Here is a 22,968-nt window from a genome sequence, read left to right on the forward strand (position 1 = left end):
TTGTAAATAACGGTATGGATTGGTCGCCTGAAGAACTCGGTCGATGCTGATCGCAAACATATGAAACTGAAAATAGAATGAAAACAAGAAAATGTAAAGATCAAAGAATTAAATTAAATGCTTTCTTCCGATTTAAATTTATTTCAACAGAAAGTACAAGACTATCGATATGATAAATTATACATTAGTACAATATTCAATACGAAACAAGCATTATGCATTCATATATGCATACTTCTTTCTCCATTCTTTCCAAATTCCTAAACAAAGAAATACAGTCGGCCTATGACTAAAGACAAAAGCCACTTTCGAGGAAATTTTGACATCGTTGAACTAACAGACTTTATATGCTAAACTCTTTGCATATATTCCCTTTTCCATTTTTGGAGTAAAACTACCGTTCCAGCCGCTATTCCTCTTTCATATATCTATATATATATATATATATATATATGCATGCACAATCACGCGGGGACACACACACACACACGGACGCTCACATATGCAATCTTTCATTTACATACGGACTGATATATCAAAATGCTTATGACTTATCGTGGGATATATTGTCATGGATATAAATCTGAATATAACTGATCTTCATTCATTCGGCTTACGTTGTGAGATATCAGTTCAACCACCGTCTATCTGTTTTTTTATTAGTCCACCTTTCTAGCTATTGATGTATCTTTCCTTCCATCAGCTAATATAATATCTACAAAAAAAAAAAGCATATATCCAAATATATATAACAAATTATCTACATATGAAGAGTATACGCCGACATTTAGAAGCAAAATAGTTATGGGCTTTATCTGTTGTACATCCGCCTGTGCTTCATAACTCAAATTTGATCTCGGATCCTTTGCTCATCCTGAAAGGCCATCCTCTGCTACTGGTTTTCTAATTAACGACACAAAATAAACCTCATCTCCAAAATTCTTACCTAAATTGTTACTGTAATTTGGATTATTAATTTTCATACAAATTTATGTGAGAATTGTAAAGAGACATATAGATATGAAATGCAATCTAGTTTGCATTGAATATCTATGTAGTCACTTCTAAAATTGCGTGAAGTATGAAGGTCAAGAGGAAAATAAAATAAAATGTAGGAGACAAACAACAATAGACACAGAAAAGTGAGAATTCTGTACGAGCTTGAAACAGATGAGGTTCTTTAGAAATGAATTCCTTAGAAATTCGTGTCTGAAGATGGCTATGGTCGCATGCTGAGAACAATGAAGGTGTTTATCAGTTTCCAAGTTATGTCTATCTTCTGTTAAACATATCTGGAAATTCTGAATTCCGAATTCTAGCAAATGCCACACAATTCCTTTCTGTACTGGTGTTGCATGAATATATTTACTTGAACGAAATACAGAGCGGCGATTGCTTCCTTCACTTCAAGGAAAGAACTGAGATGTGATAACAATCTGTTGGGATCTGGAAACAGAATGCATTAGATTTATACCACGGTGTTGGTAGGAGAAAGGAAATATTGCAAGGGTGAGGAAAAATATGAATATCTTGATTGTTGAAAAAAGATGGCACTTATAGAAGTTTCTCGGTTTCAGAAATTACAAGCAAGGCCTTTAGTAGAACCATTTAAGAGAACTAGTTACATTCAGACAATTCCAAATACTTAGCTGCTCAAAGTATAACAATTCCAAGCCACAATCAACGTATCCCAGGAATGCTTCAGACGACCCCTCATTATTGATGATGATTTGGATAACTCTCAGATATGGATGCATGTAACTGCTACATCGTTTCCAGACCAAAATTAAGAAAAAATAGTCTTCCCTGAGTCACTCTGTGCTAAATAATAATATACATACATACATACATACATACATACATACATACATACATACATACATACATACATACATACACACATGCAATACATGCATAACACTTACCTAGTCCCACTTGCGGCCCACACATCTCTTTCATCAGTGTTACAGTGTTTGGATACCATTGGTAAAGAAGCTTTCCTACTGTTAATCAAAAAGTCATCAATAGCAGATCTGACGTCATCATTACTGCGATACTGGTTTCCAGCCAAGTGTTTTTTCATATTGGGGAACAGATGATACTCAGATGGGGCCAAATCAGGAGAATAAGGAGGGGGTGATCAACCAGTTTAAATCCACAGTCACGCACAGCAGCCGTTGAAAGCAAAGACTTGGTCTTCATAGACTTTCGTAACTGCCTCAGCAAGCTGGCAAAATACTCTCTATTGATGGTGTGGCCCTTTTGAAGTTATTCAATAAACGCAATGCCTTTTGCATCCAAAGAAACCGAGGCCGTCACCTTCCCTTGGCCTTCTTTGGAACAAGTGAGGAGGGATGTTTCCACAGCATGGATTGTTTCTTTTTCTCTAGCACAAAGTGATGAAGTCAAGTCACGTCCTGGGTTAGGAAATGTTCATGGAAACTAGCTGGATCAGACTCAAACAATGTCAGGATTTTTTCGTAATATGATCAGACTGGTGCGCTTTTGATCAGGTGTCAAAAGACGTGGCAGCCACTGAACAGAAACCTTCATGAAGCCAAATTCCTTGTGCAGAATATCCTCAAATCTCTCACAGGATATTCTAATAGCATTGACTATCTGATTTATAGTCGATCGCCTGTCATCCATCACCATGTGGGAAACACCAGTAATGCTTTTCTCGGTGGTGGCAGTTGCAGGATTTTCCTTTCTCCTCCTAAATTCAGCTGCTCACTTTTGCACTGTCGATAAAGCTGGAGTTTCATCCTCTAATGTAGTAACCATGTCAGCATGAATATCCTTAGTGGCTAACCCCTTTCACTGCAGGTGCTTCACGACACCAAATTTTGTCGATTTTCAAGAGAAGTTGCTACTAGTTACTTCTGAAGTCTTCTTTGAACAGTCAGATATACTAGCATCATTCCTTCATAGTCGGCCAATGAACTTTTCAGCCCACCCTTGTATACGCACACATTAACACATAAACATACATACACATCTATATCTATCTTTTATCTTTTACTTGTTTCAGTTATTAGACTGCGGTCATACTGGGGTACGCACCACCTTGGGGGAATTTTAATCGAACTTCATTTTTAATCTTGATACCTATTCTATCAGTCGCTTTGGCTGAACTGCTAAATTACAGGGACGTAAGCACACTAACATAAGCGGAAAGTGTAACCTCTCGAAAGAGCTGTTCTTCACTCCTGCTCCAGGGTGTTGGCTGCGGGGTCACTCCGAAAAGCTCTATCTGCGACGATTTCATCTCAATCGAAGGAGAGGGGCTTTCTCCGTCCGGGTTGCGGATCCGTGGAATAAACTGCCGGACGAGATAGTGAAGATGCCGACGACCGCTCGGTTCAAAGTCTCCCTTGACCACAAGTGGCCTGAACTCTTTACATAAACACCACCCTGTACATAACTCCATGTCCCCCTACATGGCCTTGCTTTTTGCTTTTTGAGCCAAAAAATTAACTAACTAACACCGATTGTCACATGGTGTGGGGGGAGAAACAGAGACACAAAGACTCACACACATAAATACACACACACACACACACACACACACACACACGTATATGTAATTTCATTGGTAAATTTGACCTACGGTAGTATTTTCGGTACCTTGGCACATGAAGCCAGTGGAAGGGTTTTAATGTCATTTTAACATTTAAATATTCTATATCGTTGAGGGCACAGACCTAGTGGTTAGGGTGTTGCGGTACGTTGTGTTTTTGCGCAAAACACTTCATTTCTCGTTCCTCTGAGATCACTTCGACACCTGGGGCGGGGTACACCTGGGCACGTACATCGTCTTCGATGGGAATGTCCATCATTAAACAATATTGGATCCTTTGGGTTTGGCTGCCAGCATCAATTTCTGTTCAAACTGATTTCATATTCAGTGTAATGATACACTTTTATAGGATAATGGATGGCGCGAAAATCATTTTCGCTATAAGTCAATAGATAAAGAGTTATTAGCAATTATAGCTTGAAATTTTTTGGTAATTTTAGCCAATCGTAAGCCACAGACACATTCATGCCTATTTCCATAGTAACAAGCGGGAGCATGAGAACTCTTTTGTCTGCGAGAAAGCACGTGTTGACAAATATATTCCTTTCTACTCTAGGCACAAACCCGAAATTTTGGGGGAGGGGCCAGTACTTAATTTATGGACCCCGAAAGGATGAAAGGCAAAATTGACCTCGGCGGAATTTGAACTCGGAACGTAATGTTGACAAATATATTGAAACCAGTTTTTAAAAAATGTTTCGACTGGAAATTTTACTGTTTGATTACGGCAGCAAGTACTGGTAACCTTGTTTCTATGATGGAGACACTAAGAACAGAGTTTGCTAAAAATAACAGCTAAATAACCTTTTGGATAAATCGTTCAAGTTCGTACTATCACATTAAATGCATATTGAAAGCTTAAAACTACAAAATAATTTGTTTAATCGTTTCTTTTTGTCATTGAGGTGGTTCTAAAAATAACAACTAAAAACGTTTTTGGATAAATCTTTTAAGTTCGTGCTATCACAATGCTTAAAATTACAAAAAACAACTTGCTTACACTTTCTTGACAACACGTGCTATTTTCCGGATATTGACGACAAAATGTGCGGCCACACACAAAATGACAGCTTCCAAATCCTGTTTTCTGACTGTGTGAAAATGATCAAACTTTAAACCTCTATAACTTTTTAAACAAATTTTTCTGGAAAAAGTGAAATAACTGCAGCAATTCAGCTTGGAAAAGTATATTAATGTTCCAAATTAAAAAATTTTCGATAAACTTTTTTGAAGTGCTACCAATCAAACCAAAAAGATCCACAATATTTTATGAGGATGCATGGCCTAGTGGTTAGGATGTTGCACTCACAATTGCGAGATCGCGGTTTCAATTCTTAGACGGAGCAGTGTGTTGTTTCCTTGAGCAAAACACCTCATCTCATATTATTCTGCCATCACATCGACACCTGATGTGTGGTACACTGTGCACCTGTCCAGGCAACGTTGATTTGATGGAGTGAGCTAGCTAATGTACAGCACATACCTATTTCTTTATTACCCACAAGGGGACACAGAGAGGACAGACAAACGGATTAAGTCGATTATATCGACCCCAGTGCGTAACTGGTACTTAACGACCCCGAAAGGATGAAAGGCAAAGTCGACCTCGGCCGAATTTGAACGTAACGGCAGACGAAATACGGCTACGCATTTCGCCTGGCGTGCTAACCTTTCTGCCAGCTCGCCGCCTTTGTACAAAAAAGTATGTACAGCACATACCTTTGATCACTATAAACAAATCATTTGTGTAGGTCGTTCGGAAAAAAGTTGAACGCTCATACATTCTCTTCGAAGTGGGAGTCCGCCATTTAGCAATTAAAATAGCAATTTATCTTGATCACTCATCGTCCATCTCCCCAAACTCATAATCGTACCTGATGGCTACGTCTTAAAATGTAAAACATATAACACAGCTCATTTACATAATAGTATGCAGCTGAAGGCCATCCCAGCAATAATTAATGGACTATCGAGTATATAGGTGTGGATATACGAATGTATTGGTGGCTTTCGTTATTTGAAATGAATTAATCGACAGAAATGACCTTTGCCGTGTTGGAGTGGCTGTGTGGCAAGTAGCTTGCTCACCAGCCACATGGTTCCGGGTTCAGTCCCACTGCGTGGCACCTTGGGCAAGTGTCTTCTATTATAGCCTCGGGCCGACCAAAGCCTTGGATTTGGTAGACGGAAACTGAAAGAAGCCCGTCGTATATATGTATATATATATATATATATATAATATATATATATATATATATTATATATATATATATATATATGTATGTGTGTGTGTGTGTGTGGTGTGTGTGTGTGTTTGCGTTTCTCCCAACATCGCTTGACAACCATTGCTGGTGTGTTTATGTCCCCGTAAATTAGCGGTTCAGCAAAAGAGACCGATAGAATAAGTACTAGGCTTACAAAGAATAAGTCCTGGGGTCGATTTGCTTGACTAAAGGTAGTGCTCCAGCATGGCCACAGTCAAAATGACTGAAACAAGTAAAAGAATAAAAGAGCAAGTGTTAGCTAAACATTATTTTATTGCACAAGTAAGGGAGACTACTTCGAATGTTTAAAGCCAATAATCACTGTTTGCAATAGAAACGGTTATTGTGATTGGCCAGGTCTTTGCAACATGAGTTCAAATCTTGCCGAAGTCAACTTTGCTTTTTATATTTCTGATGTTAAACTAAAAGACTAGTGTGATTTAATCGACTACATTTTCCCCTCAAATTCCTTCTCGTGACTATACAAGAAATTATTGTTAGCAAATACAACAGCCAGCGTCCTCTTGTTTATATTGGAATTTTTGATGAATTTCAACCTAAATCTTATTTAAGATCTTCTCCTATGTTTTGTTTATTGGGAAGTAATTATTTATAAAATTACAAGAAATATTATGCCGTATAATAATTCATTTTCTAAGCTTGTGTATTTTTTTTTTGGCATTAATAGCAGTAGTAGTAGTAGCAGTAGTAGTAGTAGTAGTAGTAGTAGTAGTAGTAGTAGCTGTTATTGTTGTATAGTTGCTGGCTGAACCGTAAGCAGTAGGAGTAACACGATGTATGTACGCATGTCTGAGTGGAAGACAGCATTCAGATAAGTTTTTGACACCAGGTCAAAGAGTACAAATTTATCAAACTACATCGCGCAACGCTCTGTTGTGAGATGTTTGGCCTCCTGAGTGAGAGTGGTTGTGGTGGTGGTGGTGGCGGTGGTGGTGGAGGTTGTAGAGTGAAAAAGAGAAAAGGAGACGGGGTGGGTTAGAAAGAACTGATCGTCCATGCGTGAAGTTAACATTCAAGAAATTTATGATTCCTTTTTGTGATGAAGGTCGGTAGAAGAAGAGAAATGGCGAAGAGTATAAAGAGAATAAAGAATGCGTTATTAGGAGATAGAAGGGGAATGTGTGTTAGAGAGACTGAAGAAAAAGTTTAAGATGTAACCTTGGTTGCTAATTGTCACACACACACACACACATTCCATGTCCACTTATGCTGTGGAAGAATTTCTATAGCACGTCAATGGCACACGTCATCACTGTCGTATGTGCGCTGATAATTGCGACAAGGTAAATTGGAATTTGTGTTATAAACAAGTAATGTATTAATTATTTCTCATACTTGTGTCGATCACTGGACTGTAGCCATCCTGGGGCACCACTTTGAAAAGTTTAGTCGAATAAATCGACTCCGGTACGTTTTGTTTTTTTTTTTGCTTTTTGTTATTTTTTAAAGTCTGGTACCTATTCTATAAATCACTTTTTATATAACCACTCAGTTACGGGGATATAAACAAACCAACACCAGTTGTCAAGCGATCGTTGGGGACAAACACGTACACAAAACACAGAGAAACACACACGCGCACACAGCCACATAAAGACACACGTGCTTTTCTTAGACTTTTTCCTCTTTCCTTTCTCTCACGAGAGGTCATGCTCGAAATGTCACACCCTCTTTTCTCCATCATAAACTTTATCTGAGCATCAATCTAATACATTCATCGTGTACGTCCCTTTCCCTTTTGTTCTTTTCCTGTTTTCGTTTTCTATTTGCCTTTATATATATATATATATATATATATATATATATCACGTGATCACGTGCTCGCTTGGCCAGCGGGGTGGCGTCATTTGAAGGCTAAAACAATGCAAAGCGCATTGTGACCAGCGATGTGTAGCAACATCTGATGGCCTGGTCTGTCACGTGACCGCGTGTGTACCGTTGGCGATTTTTTTCCCTCCGTCTTCCCTTCTCTGGATCTTTCCTTTTCCTATGTTTCTGACGAAGAGCTCCACTCGAAACGTAAAACCCTCCTTCTTTCCTTCCTTCCTGAGCGTCCAATAATACTATATTTGTTCCACGTCCTCGCGTTGTGTTTTCTCTTTGTGTTTTCATGTTTGGATTAACTTTACATATATATATAATACAAAATGGGACAAGAACGCAAAACATCCAGATAGACGATACAAAAAAAACACGGACGGGTCATTCGAAGCCTTTAATCTTCAGTCAAGAACCGGATCATCCTCGCAATTTCGGCTGATTAATCTTGAGATTGCTCCAATCTGGCCAGCCCCAAGGAAAAACTAAGCTAAGAGCATTAGATTCCTCGGAAAAAGGATCGAATGTGTACGAAACAAGGACAGAAGAACGGACGATGTTACACGAATATAAATACAAAAAAAAATAATAATACGAATATAAATGCAAAAAACAATAATAATAACAGGACACAACAACAGGCGTCTTTCGACCAGAGACAAATTGAACTCAGCTGGTGTATTGAGTGAGAATTAAGCCTTACTGCAGACGAAAACAACGATGTTAACGAGCCCGTAGTCCGACGCAAAAGGGCTACTAGTCGGCCAGCGGGCGCATGCATGTTAATACTCTTAAGTTATTACACCTGGAAAAGTACAACACAAGATTTCTACAGCAGAATTTGTCTAATTTGTCACCTCTAAAGGAAACTAAAAAGTTCTTACAATTAAAATTCTACTCCACAAAAATATTGCAGCCGAGAATAGCATTTTAAAAATTTACAATGTTTTATTAAAACAAAAATTCTAAAAACATTACTGAGTTTTTCCCAAAATAAGCCCCTCCGATTTTAAGCCTATGGGCTTATATTCAGAAACTCTTTTCATATATAGCCCCAGTAAGTTATATTAATTTCAGAAAAAAAAATTTAATCAGAATTATTTAAGTCTGTATTTAAAACTATAGGCTTAGTTTTGGAAAAAACAGTATTTTAAAAATTAAATAAAATAAAATTAATTTTTTAAAAATACAGTATAATTCGCCTAATTCGTCATTCCTAGGAAAAAATTGAAAGTGACGAATTAAGTGAAGTAACGAATTAACCAAACAGATAATTTTTTTATGTGGAAGAATTGACTGAGCATATGGTTGATTTGAAACCATCTAATGATCGTTCTACTGCATTTATTATTATTATTATTATTATTATTATTATTATTATTATTATGATTATTATTTTGTAATGGGATTTCAACTCAAGTGAAAAAAAAAATCTTGTGCAATATTATTTACAATTTCATATTTTATTGTTTGTACTTGATACAGCTAAATAAAATAACTACTTTAATTGTATATTTCAGAAGATATGATTAAAAAATTATTTTTGTGTTTAAATTTATTTTTGATTTATTTTTTACCATGTTTTAAATGATTTACTTGTTTTTAGATTCTCACAATAAATAAAATAAATTATCTCAAATTTACCTAATATATTTCAATTTTTAAAATGCTATTCTCAGCTGCAATGGTTTAAGTATAGTAGAATTTTAATTCTAAGTACTTTTTAGAGGTGACGAATTAGGCAAATTCTTTTGTAGAAATCTTCTTCTGTACTTTTCCAGGTGTAATAACTTAAGAATATTAACATGCATGCGTCTGCATTTTTCATTGTTATTCAAAATTTTTTTTCCTGGCAATGCAATAAAACTAATAAATATTTGAATAAAATGAAACCTGCCTGTATATTTATTTAGAATTAATAATGTTTTTAGAATAATGAGAAATGTAATTATGACATTTTTATATCGAAACAAAGTGCATAATAGGAACGCGCCATAAATGAAAGAGCAAAAATTCATTATGAAAAATAATTTTCTATATAATAATGAATATTAATGCAATGCTAATTTTATGATAAAATCAAGAAATAAATTAGCTATATCTATACATAGTAAGAAGAGCTAGCTATAAGAGGCATGAGTATATATAAAAATCCAAAGAGAGCCAATGCATCCACCGTAAGGCAAGAGGGGCCACCTGCCCTTGTTATGGCAAAGTTAGTCGAAATTCATGTAAAAGGAAAATAATGCCTGCAATTCTGTTATTGTTCTTGTCAACTTGCCTAAAAATTAAAAAAAATTTGAATCCTGCGACTCTGAAAATCCAATCATACTATCTGAAAGCAAAAATCTTGTTAATTTACCCTAAGAAATTATAATCTAAATTCTGATACTCTTAATATTTAAATTTCATTTTTCTGGATTTGGTTTGCAAGATTCTTTATATGAGTTCGTGTGTTGAAGCATATTCTGTTGTGTCTGGGGAGAGTCATTTTCTTTTTGTGCCTTTTAATGTAACACACTCACCGGTAAAGTTTCCACTTATTATTTTTATTTTCCTAAAATTTTCGTTGCGTCTTGCAACCTTTTCAATAGTTTTGACCCTGTCCGTTATTTACCCTCTTAATATTTAATATTTAAAAGCAAACAAAAAACGTATTAAAAGTTCAGAAGCTCTTACAACTTTGGTCGTCGTTATGCTTTGCTTTCGTTTGTTTAGTAAAAGTTCCCCCTCATATAATGATTTTGCTTTCATTTTGTGATAGACAACTGTCATGCAGAAAATGCCAGCTTCCAAATCCTGTTTTCTGATTCGATGAACCTCAGTAACATTTTTCTGCAATAAGTATGTATCTGTGTGTGACTGTTTATTTACGATGGACAGCAAAAAAGAGTCCACTTGTCATCAATTGTTGTCAACGTACCCCTCTCTTCTTAAAGCTACATGTTCGTCACACTCACCTTTGTTGCTCTTCATGGGCCTTTTAAAAGTTACTTACGTGCATGTGTGTGCGTGTGTGTGTATTTACGGAAGTATGCATGCAGCGTCGCGTGTATATCCCTGAATTCGATTTCAGGCGTTATTCTCCTCTTTTTGACCTTACATACTTGAAATCTCAACTTTTTCTCTACTGAACTAAATTTCAAACTGTTGGGCTCAAAATTTAGCTTAGGAGGTGACCGATCTAAAAAATGTATAAGCATGTATAATTTGATAAAAATGTATAATTTGATAACTGAATTAGCGACAAAGTCTAGAAGTGGACGCGAGTGAGTGACTTTAAGAATATTATTCACACACTTCCGTGTGTGAATGATTTTTATTGCAATACAGTGTATTCTATGAATATGAGGTATGTCTTTACAAGATGCCTAAATACTGAATCGAATCAAATATTTTGCAATGTTGCTTTCCAATTCTGGCAGAAGACCATCAGATCCGGAGAGGAGGGAAGTCGATTATATCGACTTCAGTGCTCAGCTGATACTCATTTTATCGAGTACCGAAAAGCTAAAAGCAAAGTAGCATTGCGCATAAATGCAAACTTGTTACCAGTTCAAATATGCTTGGGGCATATTCGAACCTGTAAAAATACCCATTACTGTATTTTGTCATGGAGAACATTTCCCGCTGTAGACAAATAAGGTGTAAACACATTCAATCAGTTCGAAGTGCCCCTTAACTAGATCGATATATATATATATATATATATATATATATATATATATATATGATACGCTTCCTTCAGTTTCTGTCGAGCAAATCCATTCACAAAACTTTGGTCAACTCTAGACCATAAAAGAAGACCCTTGCCCCAATGTGTCGCGCAGTTGGACCGAAAATGGAACATGTAGTTTGGGAAGCCAGTTTATTTTTTTATCACACAGCCACGCCTACGCCTAAAAATGGATAGTTGGTTAGCCGCGACGACAAGCATAACATTCAGTGATTTGACCAACTGAGTAACTCCTCAGAATTCCACAGACATATCACCCTTAAATTATATAACAATTCAGATAGAAAAAAATAATAATTTCAGTAAGGCGTAGGAGTGGCTGTGTGGTTCCGGGTTCAGTCCCACTGCGTGGCCCCTTGAGCAAGTGTCTTCTACTATAGCCTCAGGCTGAACAATGCCTTGTGAGTGGATTTGGTAGACGGAAACTGAAAGAAGCCTGTCGTATATATATGTATATATATATATATGTGTGTGTGTGTGTGTGTGTGTGTGTGTTTGTCCCCCCAAAATCACTTGACAACCGATGCTGGTGTATTTACGTCCTCGTAACTTAGCAGTTCGGTAAAAGAGACCGATAGAATAAGTACTGGGCTTAAAAAGAAAAAGTCCTGATGTCGATTTGCTCGACTAAATGCGGTGCTCCAGCATGGCCACAGTCAAATGACTGAAACAAGTAAAAGAGTAAAGTGTACTCCCAGATTTTTTTTCTTTTGGTTTTTGCATAATCGTATGAATTCGCGTGTGTGGAATACAAATTAACAAAAATTTTCTGCAAATTCCATAAAATAAAATTCTGCCAATATTTTATTTGTTTACAGACAACACGTGGTGTCACGTGCAAAACGACAGCTTCCAAATCCTGCTTTCTGTCTGGGTAAAACCGATCAAACTTTAAACCTCTGTAACTTTTTTTTTAAAAAATTCTGGGTAAAGCTAAACATCCTCCGAGATTCAGCGTGGAAAATTATATCAATACGCCGAATTTTAAAATTTTCACTAAACTTTAAAATTTCTACAAGTGCAACCAAACAGAAAAGAAATGCACAACACTTTCTGGATACCCAGATATTAGAATATGTCATAGTAGTAGTAGAAGTAGCACTGAATATAAATACAACTCGTGTTTTTGTTGTAAACATTAAATGTTCTTCCCTGATGTAAGACTAATTCCCATGGGTTTATTTTTGTTCTTCATTTCATCAGATGATAGCTTCTATTTGTGAATTATTGTATTCTTTCTCATGGTTATAGAACTCAATCTTACATGTTTTATTCTTGCTGCGACAAGCATATATATTGTTTCAGCTGAAAATAAATCTCATCATTGTATGTTTTCCGTTATACAGACAGGGATTAGACGGAGCTTATTTTGCCATTAGGCTGTCGAATTACTTGATCAATCATTCATTCTAACTTTCCTACGTGACAAAAAGAATCGCTCTTTATCGACCATAGTGTAAAGAATGGTAAATTTGTACTTTATCAATAAATTGTATATATTAAGTGAAAGGTTTTGTTGTCGTTAACTCTGCCCGCTACTCTACTTGAATTTTGGTCTGCTCCAGCCAATTGGTGGTCATTTGACAATAGAAATGAGTTGTGAAACGAAAAGCGTAGGGCAAAATACCTAGTACTATTTGTTCCTACTGTCTGCTCTATAAACTCAAATCCCACTGAGATCGAAGTCACCTTTCAGGTCGGTGGTAAACTTAGAGAGTAGACTTACTCAGTCACCTTGTTTCAACATTAATAGCTGGTCCGCTTGTACTTTTAGCGAAGTTCGTTTTGTTCGTTTTGATTTCATTTCTATTGTCGAATATAATTTATACCCACCCCTGTAGGTGTATATACATGTATGTGTAGACGACTCAGTTGCGATGTTTAAATATAAAACTGAATAACCATGTAGGCGCAGGCGTGGTTGGGTGGTAAGAAGGTTGCTTCCCAGCTACATGATTCCGGGTTCAGTCCTTCTACGAGGCACCTTCTTCTATAGCTTTGGGCCGGCCAAAGCTTTGCGAGCAGATCTGATAGACGGAAACTGAACGAAGTCCATTGTATATCGATGTGTGTGTGTGTCTTTGAGTCTGTGTTTGTCACACCAGCCCACCGCTTAACAACCGGTATAGGTGTGTTTATGTCCCCGTAACTTAGCGGTTCGGCAAAGAGAGCGATAGAATAAGCACCAGGTTGCAGAAAAAAACAAAACAAAAAGCACTGGGGCCAATTCATTCGACTAAAAATTCTTCAAGGCGGTGCCCCTGCATGGCCGTAGTTAAATGACTTAAAACAAGTGAAAGACTAGTTTCGATCTACTCATCTTCGGGCTCAGCATGCTTCCACTGTACCACTCAGCATTCTTCCACTCAGAGAGTTTTTAAATAAATGTATAATTGAGTCAATAATATTGAAAAGGTTGCAAGACGCAACGAAAATTTTAGGGAAAGAAAATTAAGGAATAAGTGGAAATTTTACCGGTGATTGTGTTAAATTATAAGGCACAAAGAGAAAATGACTCTCCTCGGACTCTCAAACAGAATATGCTTCAACACACGAACTCACATAAAGAATCTTGCAAAGAAAATCCAAAAGCGAAATATAATGGATTATTTCCTTTATTGTCTGTTTTTGGTCTCATTGTCTGTTTTTGGTCTATTACATCATCCATCTTATGTTATTTCTTTATTTCTATGCTTTGGACTCTTTCAAATGAACGAAGCATAGCAACAACACAATGCATGTAACACTGCGAGGTTAATTAACTTGCTGAAAGGCAGCATTTCACTCTGCCAATATTCTGAGAGTCACATTTGACAAAATCACATACATAGATCTATGAGTTTCAAATGTGTTTTGGGCGTCTACTCATTTGTCATTTTCAGATCAACCAGGAGCCAATCAATTGTATAAATGTCTCCCCAGTGTAGCACAGCAAACGAGCTTGCTAGTCTTGTTACTATATGGCATGTCACCTGTTACTGTTTTGACTGTAGATGTGTTCATAATAATTTACATTGACAAATCATTTCAAATTTTGAAAATAATGTTTAGCAGTCTTAAAACATATCATTACGAAATATATTTCACAGAACTTTCCCCAAACTAGAAACCTTTAATTAACTAATATCCTGGCCTAAAAAAATTATCCAGGAAGAATCATTTTAGTAATATCAATATATGCAATCACCATAAACGTCTACACATGAACCTTAAAACATGTTCATCCTTACGAGATAGAAAAGCAACTCAACATACATTTCCATCTTCAGCTGCCTAATGGGTGTCACTTGTATTAGGTCAGGAAGAGAAAGCAATTCCCATGATCCTTCATAGTTTTAGCGTCTCGGGCGAAATGCGTTGCCGTATTTCGTCTGTCGTTACATTCTGAGTTCAAATTCCGCCGAGATCGACTTTGCCTTTCATCCTTTCGGGGTCGATAAATTAAGTACCAGTTATGCACTGGGGTCGATGTAATCGACTTAATCCGTTTGTTTGTCCCCTCTATGTTTAGCCCCTTGTGGGTAATAAAGAAACATGTATTGATGGGAAGAAGTGTGGAAAGTTATTCTAAATCCAGAGATCCGTCCAGATGCTATCAACAAAACGAACTTCGCTAAAAGTACGAGCGGACCAGCCGTTAATGTTGAAACAAGGTGACTGAGTAAGTCTACTCTCCAAATTTACCACTGACCTGAAAAGTGATTTCGATCTCAATGGGATTTGAGTTTATAGAGCTGACAGTAGGAACAAATAGTACTAGGTATTTTGCCCTACGCTTTTCGTTTCACAACTACATTGTTCAAGTTTCGTTCCCGCTGCTCAGCACTTCGGGCAAGTATCCCATACATTGAAAACCTCGATATATCAGATCAGCTGATCAACTATAAGACAGTCATCAGGTGGGCCATGTTCCTATTACAACCGACTCCATTCTAAACGACAGTTAATTGGCAAAATGCAGTTATTACTGTTCATTTAACCCCAAATCTTGGCAACCGTGAGAACCACGTCTTTATCCATGATTTTATTTAGGGCATAATGCATCTTATACTGCATTATTCAATGCGCTTTTCCCGTTGTTCATGCGCTATTGTTGTTTTGTAACATGAGTAAAATTATAATTAAAAAACGTTCCAACTGTGGACATTCCATCCTTTACTCAAACTGGGTGTCAGAGAGTACATTATATAATGCATTATTCCTCCATTCTTTAAGGCGTTGATATTATTTGAAGGGTATTTGGATGCTTCAGCTTCTTGTAGCAAGTTGATAGACCATCTAAAACCTCCTTCATTGGTTTAAAACGTTAGCATTTGGATTTGAGAGAAATTTCGCGGCTGTTTTCAGTAGGCCGAGCTACTACGCAAGGTATTCCATCCACGTGGTCTCAGATTCCAAAAGACAGGACGCAATTCCGTGGTAACACGCCAAGGCGCTTTAATTCAGTGTATAAGTTTGGGTTCCGTAAAAGCTATTAAATACTTTATCAAGAATCGTATTAATGGCATTGACACAGAATATTCGAAGACGATGGAGGAAAACGATGGATTCGTAGAATCGTTAAAATGTCCAACAAATATCTGACGATAGCTATTCCGACCCTTTGTGTCCTGTGCTCAAGTACTGTCGAAACCAAGTTTACCTTTTACCTCTCTAGGGGGTCCGTAAATAAAGTACTAGTCAAATATTGTTGTTGGGTGGGGCAGTAAATATTTTATCACTTTCTCAGAGAGTCGGGGAGCGTCATTCCCGATGCCAACTTTCTCCAAGAAATCGAGGAGAGTTAACTGATAATAATTAGGTTTTATGTATTTAGAATTGTGTCAAATAGATTAATATTTAGTAAGAATGGGAGAGGAAGACATTCATTAAATTGATTTAAATACTGGTGTGTGGTATACAAATTATTAATTTAGTTGAGAAGGAATCATATTTGTTGTTGTGGAGGACCAGGTCAGCTCTAGTGAAATTGATCTGTAAAATGCAGGTAGTCGACCGAAAACTAAGTTTTATAAAAAGATATAGTTTAGATATATGGAAGCAAAGTCCAATGACCACACATGTAATATATCGTAAGGGATGCAGTGACAGTCTGCACCTGTTCTCTCTTCACAGGCATTAGTAGATTCTACCAGTAACCAATGCGAAGTTGGATAAAGTAGACAGAAACAGAACACCGTAGGTGACGTTCCTCTACATTTCTCATTGGTGGTGTGCATATCAGCATAATATTTTGCACTAATGCATCTACAGATGCACTTATTTTATTTTACTTTATTTTATTTTTGCTTGCTCGGATTAAGAGGGACAAACAAATTGGTGTGATTACAGTGTATTGGGATGAACGCACATGTAGCGACAGGGAGTCAGAGCATCCTTCCTCAGCAGTGGTAATGAAAAGAAAGGAAGAAATCATTGTTTTTAACTATGAGATGACTTTACAGCGGCAATCCGAACAAATTCACAAATTTTGTTGGTTAAACACTAATATTGTAGTACCGCCTGAATAAATCGGAACTTGGTACTATCATTCGAATTTATTCGAGATGATGCCAATGCAATTTGCTTAATAGCATTTTCGCATGGAATGAAGCCAGATCATGCATTTTCTTCACTGAAAGCTCATCGTTAATGGTATAAGGATCTCCTCACAAACTGTTCAACATTTATATCACAAATAATAAATTGGGATGCTCAAACATCTCCTAAGTCAAATAATGTCAAGAAGTATTCTATCACAGAATAACTCACAACTTCAAAAGCATACCAGCAATTCTAACGATTCCAATAAGACCGATAACAGAGATAACAAGCAGACTGTAGATTCTGTCATATCATATGTTTAACTTAAGGTTGGCTGTATGTTTAACTATGTATGTTGCTGCATGTTGCGTTAGTTCGTCTAGCCACTATATATTTTCTGGTTGAACTTCCACTTTGCAGCGACTTGGGCAGGTGACTTCCACCAGTCACGAAGCAATGTGAGTGAAAGTTGGTGGGTAGTAATGCTGCTTCGATTTAGGTGCACAATTCCTGTTCTTGGATGGCAGACACAATCTGTCGTGGTGTTTAATCCTTTACCGTGGTTCCTTGGAGACCTTTAACAGAGTCCACACTGCGCAGCCATTAAAATGAATAAACCATTAAAAATGAGTAAGCCATTAAAAATGAAACAAAAAATAAATAAATATAAGTAAAGCATCAATGGTTGACTTGTTCACACGGCAATAGATATGTATGTGGTTAAGAAGCTCGCTTTGCAACGGCATGGTTTCAGGTTCAGTCCTTCTGCGTAGCACCTTGGACAATGTCTCCTACTATTGCCCTTGGCCTTCATTTGACAACAAGTGATGGTTTCTTTACTTAACAGTTCGGCAAGAGATACCGATAGAATGAGTACCAGGCTAAAAATAAGCACTAGGGTTCGATTTGTTCGACTAAACCCTTTAAGCGGTGCGCTAGCATGACCGCAGTCCAGTGACTGAAACAAAAAAAATATACATACATACATACATGTGTGTGTGTGTGTGTGGTGTGTGTGTGTGTGCGTGTGTGTGTGTGTGTGTGTGTGCGTGTGTGTGTGTGTGCGTGCGTGTGCGTGTATGTGTGTGTGTGTGTGTGTGTGTGTGTGTGTGGTGTGTGTGTGTGTGCGTGTGTGTGTGTGCGTGTGTGGTGTGCGTGTGTGTGTGTGCGTGTGTGTGTGTGCGTGTGTGTGCGCGCGTGCGTGTGTGTGTGTGCGTGTGTGTGTGTGTGTGCGTGTGTGTGTGTGCGTGTGTGTGTGCGTGTGTGTGCGTGTGTGTGTGTGTGTGTGTGTAAAATCATATAAAACCGTTACTTACCTGAAATGCGATATCAAAGCCGACCAGTACAGTGTAATAAACCTTACAGAAAGCAACTCCGATGTTCCACCGGAAGTAATAGAGATGAGCAAACACCAAGTGTCCGAATATACCCCAGAGAGAACTACTGATGCAGATGTTCAATAACAGTTTATCTAAGGGTCTAGTGTCTCCCTTCTTTATCTTTCGAAGCAGTACAACGACGAGGAGTAGGTTGGGCAACAGCACTGTAAGGCTAATAGTAATGTATAGTAAGTAATAGTAGAGTTCTTGCTGGTATTTCGATGATTTGTAGGTTCGGTAGAAATTGCGTAGTCCGTAGATGGTGTAGTCGTACAATTCCATGATTTAGTACTTTGGAAAGAGAAAGAAAGAAAATATAGGTAAGACAATAATACACAGGTGTAAAATAAAACAACGACAAAGAAACGAACATAAGTAATAGTGATTTCGAATTTTGGCACAAGACAAGCAGTTCCAGGGGAGGATGTAAGTCGATTTCATCGACCCCCAGCACCCAATTGGCACTTATTTTATCGACCCCGAAAGAATGAAAGGCAAAGTCCACCTCGACGGAATCTGAAGTCAGAACGTAAAGACAGACGAAATCCCAAGGAGCATTTTGCCCGGCGCGGTAACGATTCCGCCAGCTCTCACCGCCTTAGAACATAAGTAATAATGGGTAACATATACATACAGTCATTATGTGCTGAACGCTGTTGTCGTTTGGTTACTAAAACCGATATTGCAGATTGTTGTGCTTTGATTTAATTAGATATTTCAAACCAACCAGCTCAGCACCAGCATATTGCGGAGAGCTATCACTTCTTACAAAATTGAGTGACATTTCTCGTAGATTATGTATAAACCAGCGTTCAGTGTACAAACCATTATAGAGAATTCAGTCCCTAGGCCTTTATTCTAATTATTCAGACCCTTAGTGTTACCCTCTTCCTGGGTTATTTCTCTTAGCTTTGTTTTATCATGAATCATTCAAATGAATATTGGCCTAATATATTTGTATTATTCCTTATACAATTCTGATTGCTAAGTTGACGAGGTCTTGCAGACCGAAACTTGTGTACATAGTTATCTCCCGCTTATAACGAAGATCAAACTGTCTTTTCATCACAACTTACTAAGGAATTTATGAAAATTATCTCCCCTTCTCTTTGGAATTGCTAACACGAGTTCTCTATTTTCCGACTCCCCCAAGAAAGAAAAGCCTAAGAACTTCAGAATTTATTATGTAAAGTCATACCATACCTACCTACCTACCTACCTACCTACCTACCTGTTTATATCTGTCTGTCTATATCTACCTATCTACCTACGTACGTACCTACGTACCTACCTGCCTACGTACCTACCTACATACCTGTCTATATCTGTCTGTCTATATCTACCTATCTACCTACCTACCTACCAAACTACCTGTCTATATCTGTCTGTCTATATCTACCTATCTACCTACGTACGTACGTACCTACCTACCTACCTACCTACCAACCTACCTACCTACCTACCTACCTATCTACCTACCTACCTACCTACCTGTTATATCTGTCTGTCTATATCTACCTATCTGCCTACGTACGTACCTACGTACCTACCTACCTACGTACCTACCTACATACCTGTCTATATCTGTCTGTCTATATCTGCCTATCTACCTACCTACCTACCTACCTGTTTATATCTGTCTGTCTATATCTACCTATCTACCTACGTACGTACCTACGTACCTACCTACCTACGTACCTACCTACATACCTGTCTATATCTGTCTGTCTATATCTACCTATCTACCTACCTACCTACCTACCTACCTACCTGTCTATATCTGTCTGTCTATATCTACCTATCTGCCTACGTACGTACGTACGTACCTACCTACCTACCTACCAACCTACCTGTCTATATCTGTCTGTCTATATCTACCTACCTACCTACCTACCTAACCAGAAATACGTGATCCTAGGTTAATTCCCACTGTGCGGTACTTCAGTGACTGCTGCTTTAGCTCCGAGTGGACAAATACCTTGCGTATGAAACTCACGTGATGGAAACTATACGGAAGCCCATCATATATGGGCGTATATGTGCACATATTCGATAGGACATTCTCTCTCCCTCTCTCTCTCTCACACACACACACGCACGCACACACACACGATTTTAACCAAGTATGAGCAAAGAAATACCTCAATGAAGAATTACTTCAGGACAATGAACCTTTCAGGTGAGATGTGTGGCACCTTGCTGTACTCAAGAAGACCTGTACTCCACAGTGGTATGTATTTCAACAATATAGACAAATACAGGTGTATTATACACACTGTAAAAAATTCTCGATTTACTACCATTGTTTCTCCCACTAGAGAATGTGACACAGTTGCTAAATAGCAATTTAGAACAGATTCATACGAGAAAGTGAGACAATAACTATCAAAAATTCTCTGAAGCTCACATGTCATTCAGCAAAAGAACATTTTATTGTCTAGAGATAAGATGACAGTCGGGGACACGCGTTTCTGCCTTAATAAGCTCAGTTAGCATGATAATTATTCCACCTTATCTTTAGCCGCCTAGGTACCTAGATAATATACAAAAAGACATGAACTTGCATATATCTTATATATTACCTTATATAAGATATATGTGTGGAGGCGCAATGGCTCAGTGTTTGGGGCAGCGGACTTGCGGTCGTAGGATCGCGGTTTCGATTCCCAGACCGGGCCTTGTGAGTGTTTATTGAGCGAAAACCCGGTAGGGTGTAGTGGTGGTCCCTGCTGTACTCTTTCACCACACTTTTCTCTCACTCTTTCTTCTGTTGGCCTGCTCGCTTAGCCAGCGGGGTGGCGTCATTTGAAGGCTAAACAATGCGAAGCGCATTGTGACCAGCGATGTGTAGCAACATCTGATGGCCTGGTCGGTCACGTGATCACGTGATAAGATATATGTAAGATAATTATATATATCTTAATGTTGGTTTACATTGTTATTCCTAATATGATCCGCTCGTCGCTGTTGTGTACGTTATAAAAGAAACCTTTACAACGACAGTAAGTTCGTAACATACACGACTCACTGGTGCAAAGGATTCTGGGACACTGGTGTTTGCTTATCAGTGCTGTAGTAGAAATATTTAGCAATCGCAAAATTTAGAATCGAACCCAGATCACTATATCCGATGCAAAACCGCCCACAAAACTTAAGAATTCGGTCGCAATTCGCTAAGATATAAGCAAAATTACCAAAAAGTCTAACTATTGAAGATTACGTGTGGAACCGGATCTAACAACAATTTCATCTTTGGTGCATTTTTTTTAAAAAACCAAGACCATCACAAAATATTCAGCGTATTTTAGCCGCTACAACCAGACAGCTGACAGCAAAACGGACACAACACAAGGCTGTCACCAGACAGTAGCAGAATCAGAAGTATGCTAGACCGCTGTCAAAACACAAAAACAATGGACACCGGCGGCTGCAACTCACCGTGACAAGCTACAATCAAGAAGCTCACGATGGCGACTATCAAACGTAGTCCAAGGACAATAAGCTTCAAACTGTCTAGCTGTTTGTCGTTGGCAGTAATGACAACGAGCTGGCAGAAACGTTAGCGCGCCGGGCGAAATGCTTAGCGGTATTTCGTCTGCCGCTACGTTCTGAGTTCAAATTCCGCCGAGGTCGACTCTGCCTTTCATCCTTTTGGGATCGATTAAATAAGTACCAGTTACGCACTGGGGTCGATGTAACCGACTTAATCTGTTTGTCTGTCCTTGTTTGTCCCCTCTGTGTTTAGCCCCTTGTGGGTAGTAAAGAAATAGGTATTTCGTCTGTTGCTACGTTCTGAGTTCAAATTCCGCCGTGGTCGACTTTGCCTTTCATCCTTTCGGGTTCGATAAATAAAGTACCAGTTACGCACTGGGGTCGATGTAATTGACTTAATCACGTTGTCCTTGTTTGTCCCCTCTATGTTTAGCCCCCTTGTGGGCAATAAAGAAATATATTTACAATAAAAATAAGTGTTTTTTTGTTTAAAAGAAAAACTCAAACAAAATAGTACTGATATCTGCTAATCGATAAAACAAAGAAACATTTCAGATCTTGCTGCTCACTGCGCAAATAACGATTTTATATCGGTCGGTAGATACAAGCACTGATTAGAAAAAAAGCTTGTTCACTGAAATTATAAACAAAACCACTAGATTGTTTAGGCGCAAAGGTTCGGATGCTTCTGGCTAATGGTATACGACATGCCGAAACACCCATATCACAGAATCCCTTGTACCAATGTAGTGAATGTGTTATGAACACATTTTCGCCGTAAAAGGGAAGAGTTGTTCTCCTGAAACGTACACAACAGCAACTAACATATTTACAGTCGAGTCTGCCGTATGTGTACAGTGCAATTAACATAACTGTTACTGGTTCAAAGGTGACAGAGATTATTCGTCACCCAGTTTAACACCACTATCCAGTTCGAGGGTACCTTTAGTGATGTCCACTATGTTGCAAGCCCTTGGGTCAGGAAAGTGACCTAGGTATAACTTTTCCACTTTTGACGATGCCATTAAGAAATGTAAAATTCCATATTGGTCATATATAGGATGACGATGACTTGGCAAGCATTTGAGAATGCCGCTCATTTACTTTCGTTGTTTTGAGGTCTGAGTTCAAATCCTACTGAAATGAAGCGAGTCT

General features: G+C 38.0%; 1 protein-coding gene across 2 annotated transcripts in view; it reads right to left on the reverse strand.

Annotated features, from left to right (window-relative positions):
* Positions 1-22,968, reverse strand: part of LOC115218562 (melatonin receptor type 1B-like) — a 29,418-nt gene that overhangs the window by 669 nt on the left and 5,781 nt on the right. For both annotated transcript variants that reach the window (XM_036508153.1, XM_029788450.2), the window contains exons 3-4: positions 18,259-18,612; positions 1-66 (exon numbers count right to left, since the gene is read on the reverse strand). The exon at positions 1-66 is cut by the window's left edge and continues 669 nt beyond it. In XM_036508153.1, the coding sequence (XP_036364046.1) occupies positions 1-66; positions 18,259-18,603 (411 nt within the window). In that variant the 5' untranslated portion in view covers positions 18,604-18,612. The remainder of the gene's footprint in view (positions 67-18,258; positions 18,613-22,968) is intronic.

The sequence above is a fragment of the Octopus sinensis genome, linkage group LG13, assembly GCF_006345805.1.
Source record: "Octopus sinensis linkage group LG13, ASM634580v1, whole genome shotgun sequence".
NCBI classification, from domain to species: domain Eukaryota; kingdom Metazoa; phylum Mollusca; class Cephalopoda; order Octopoda; family Octopodidae; genus Octopus; species Octopus sinensis.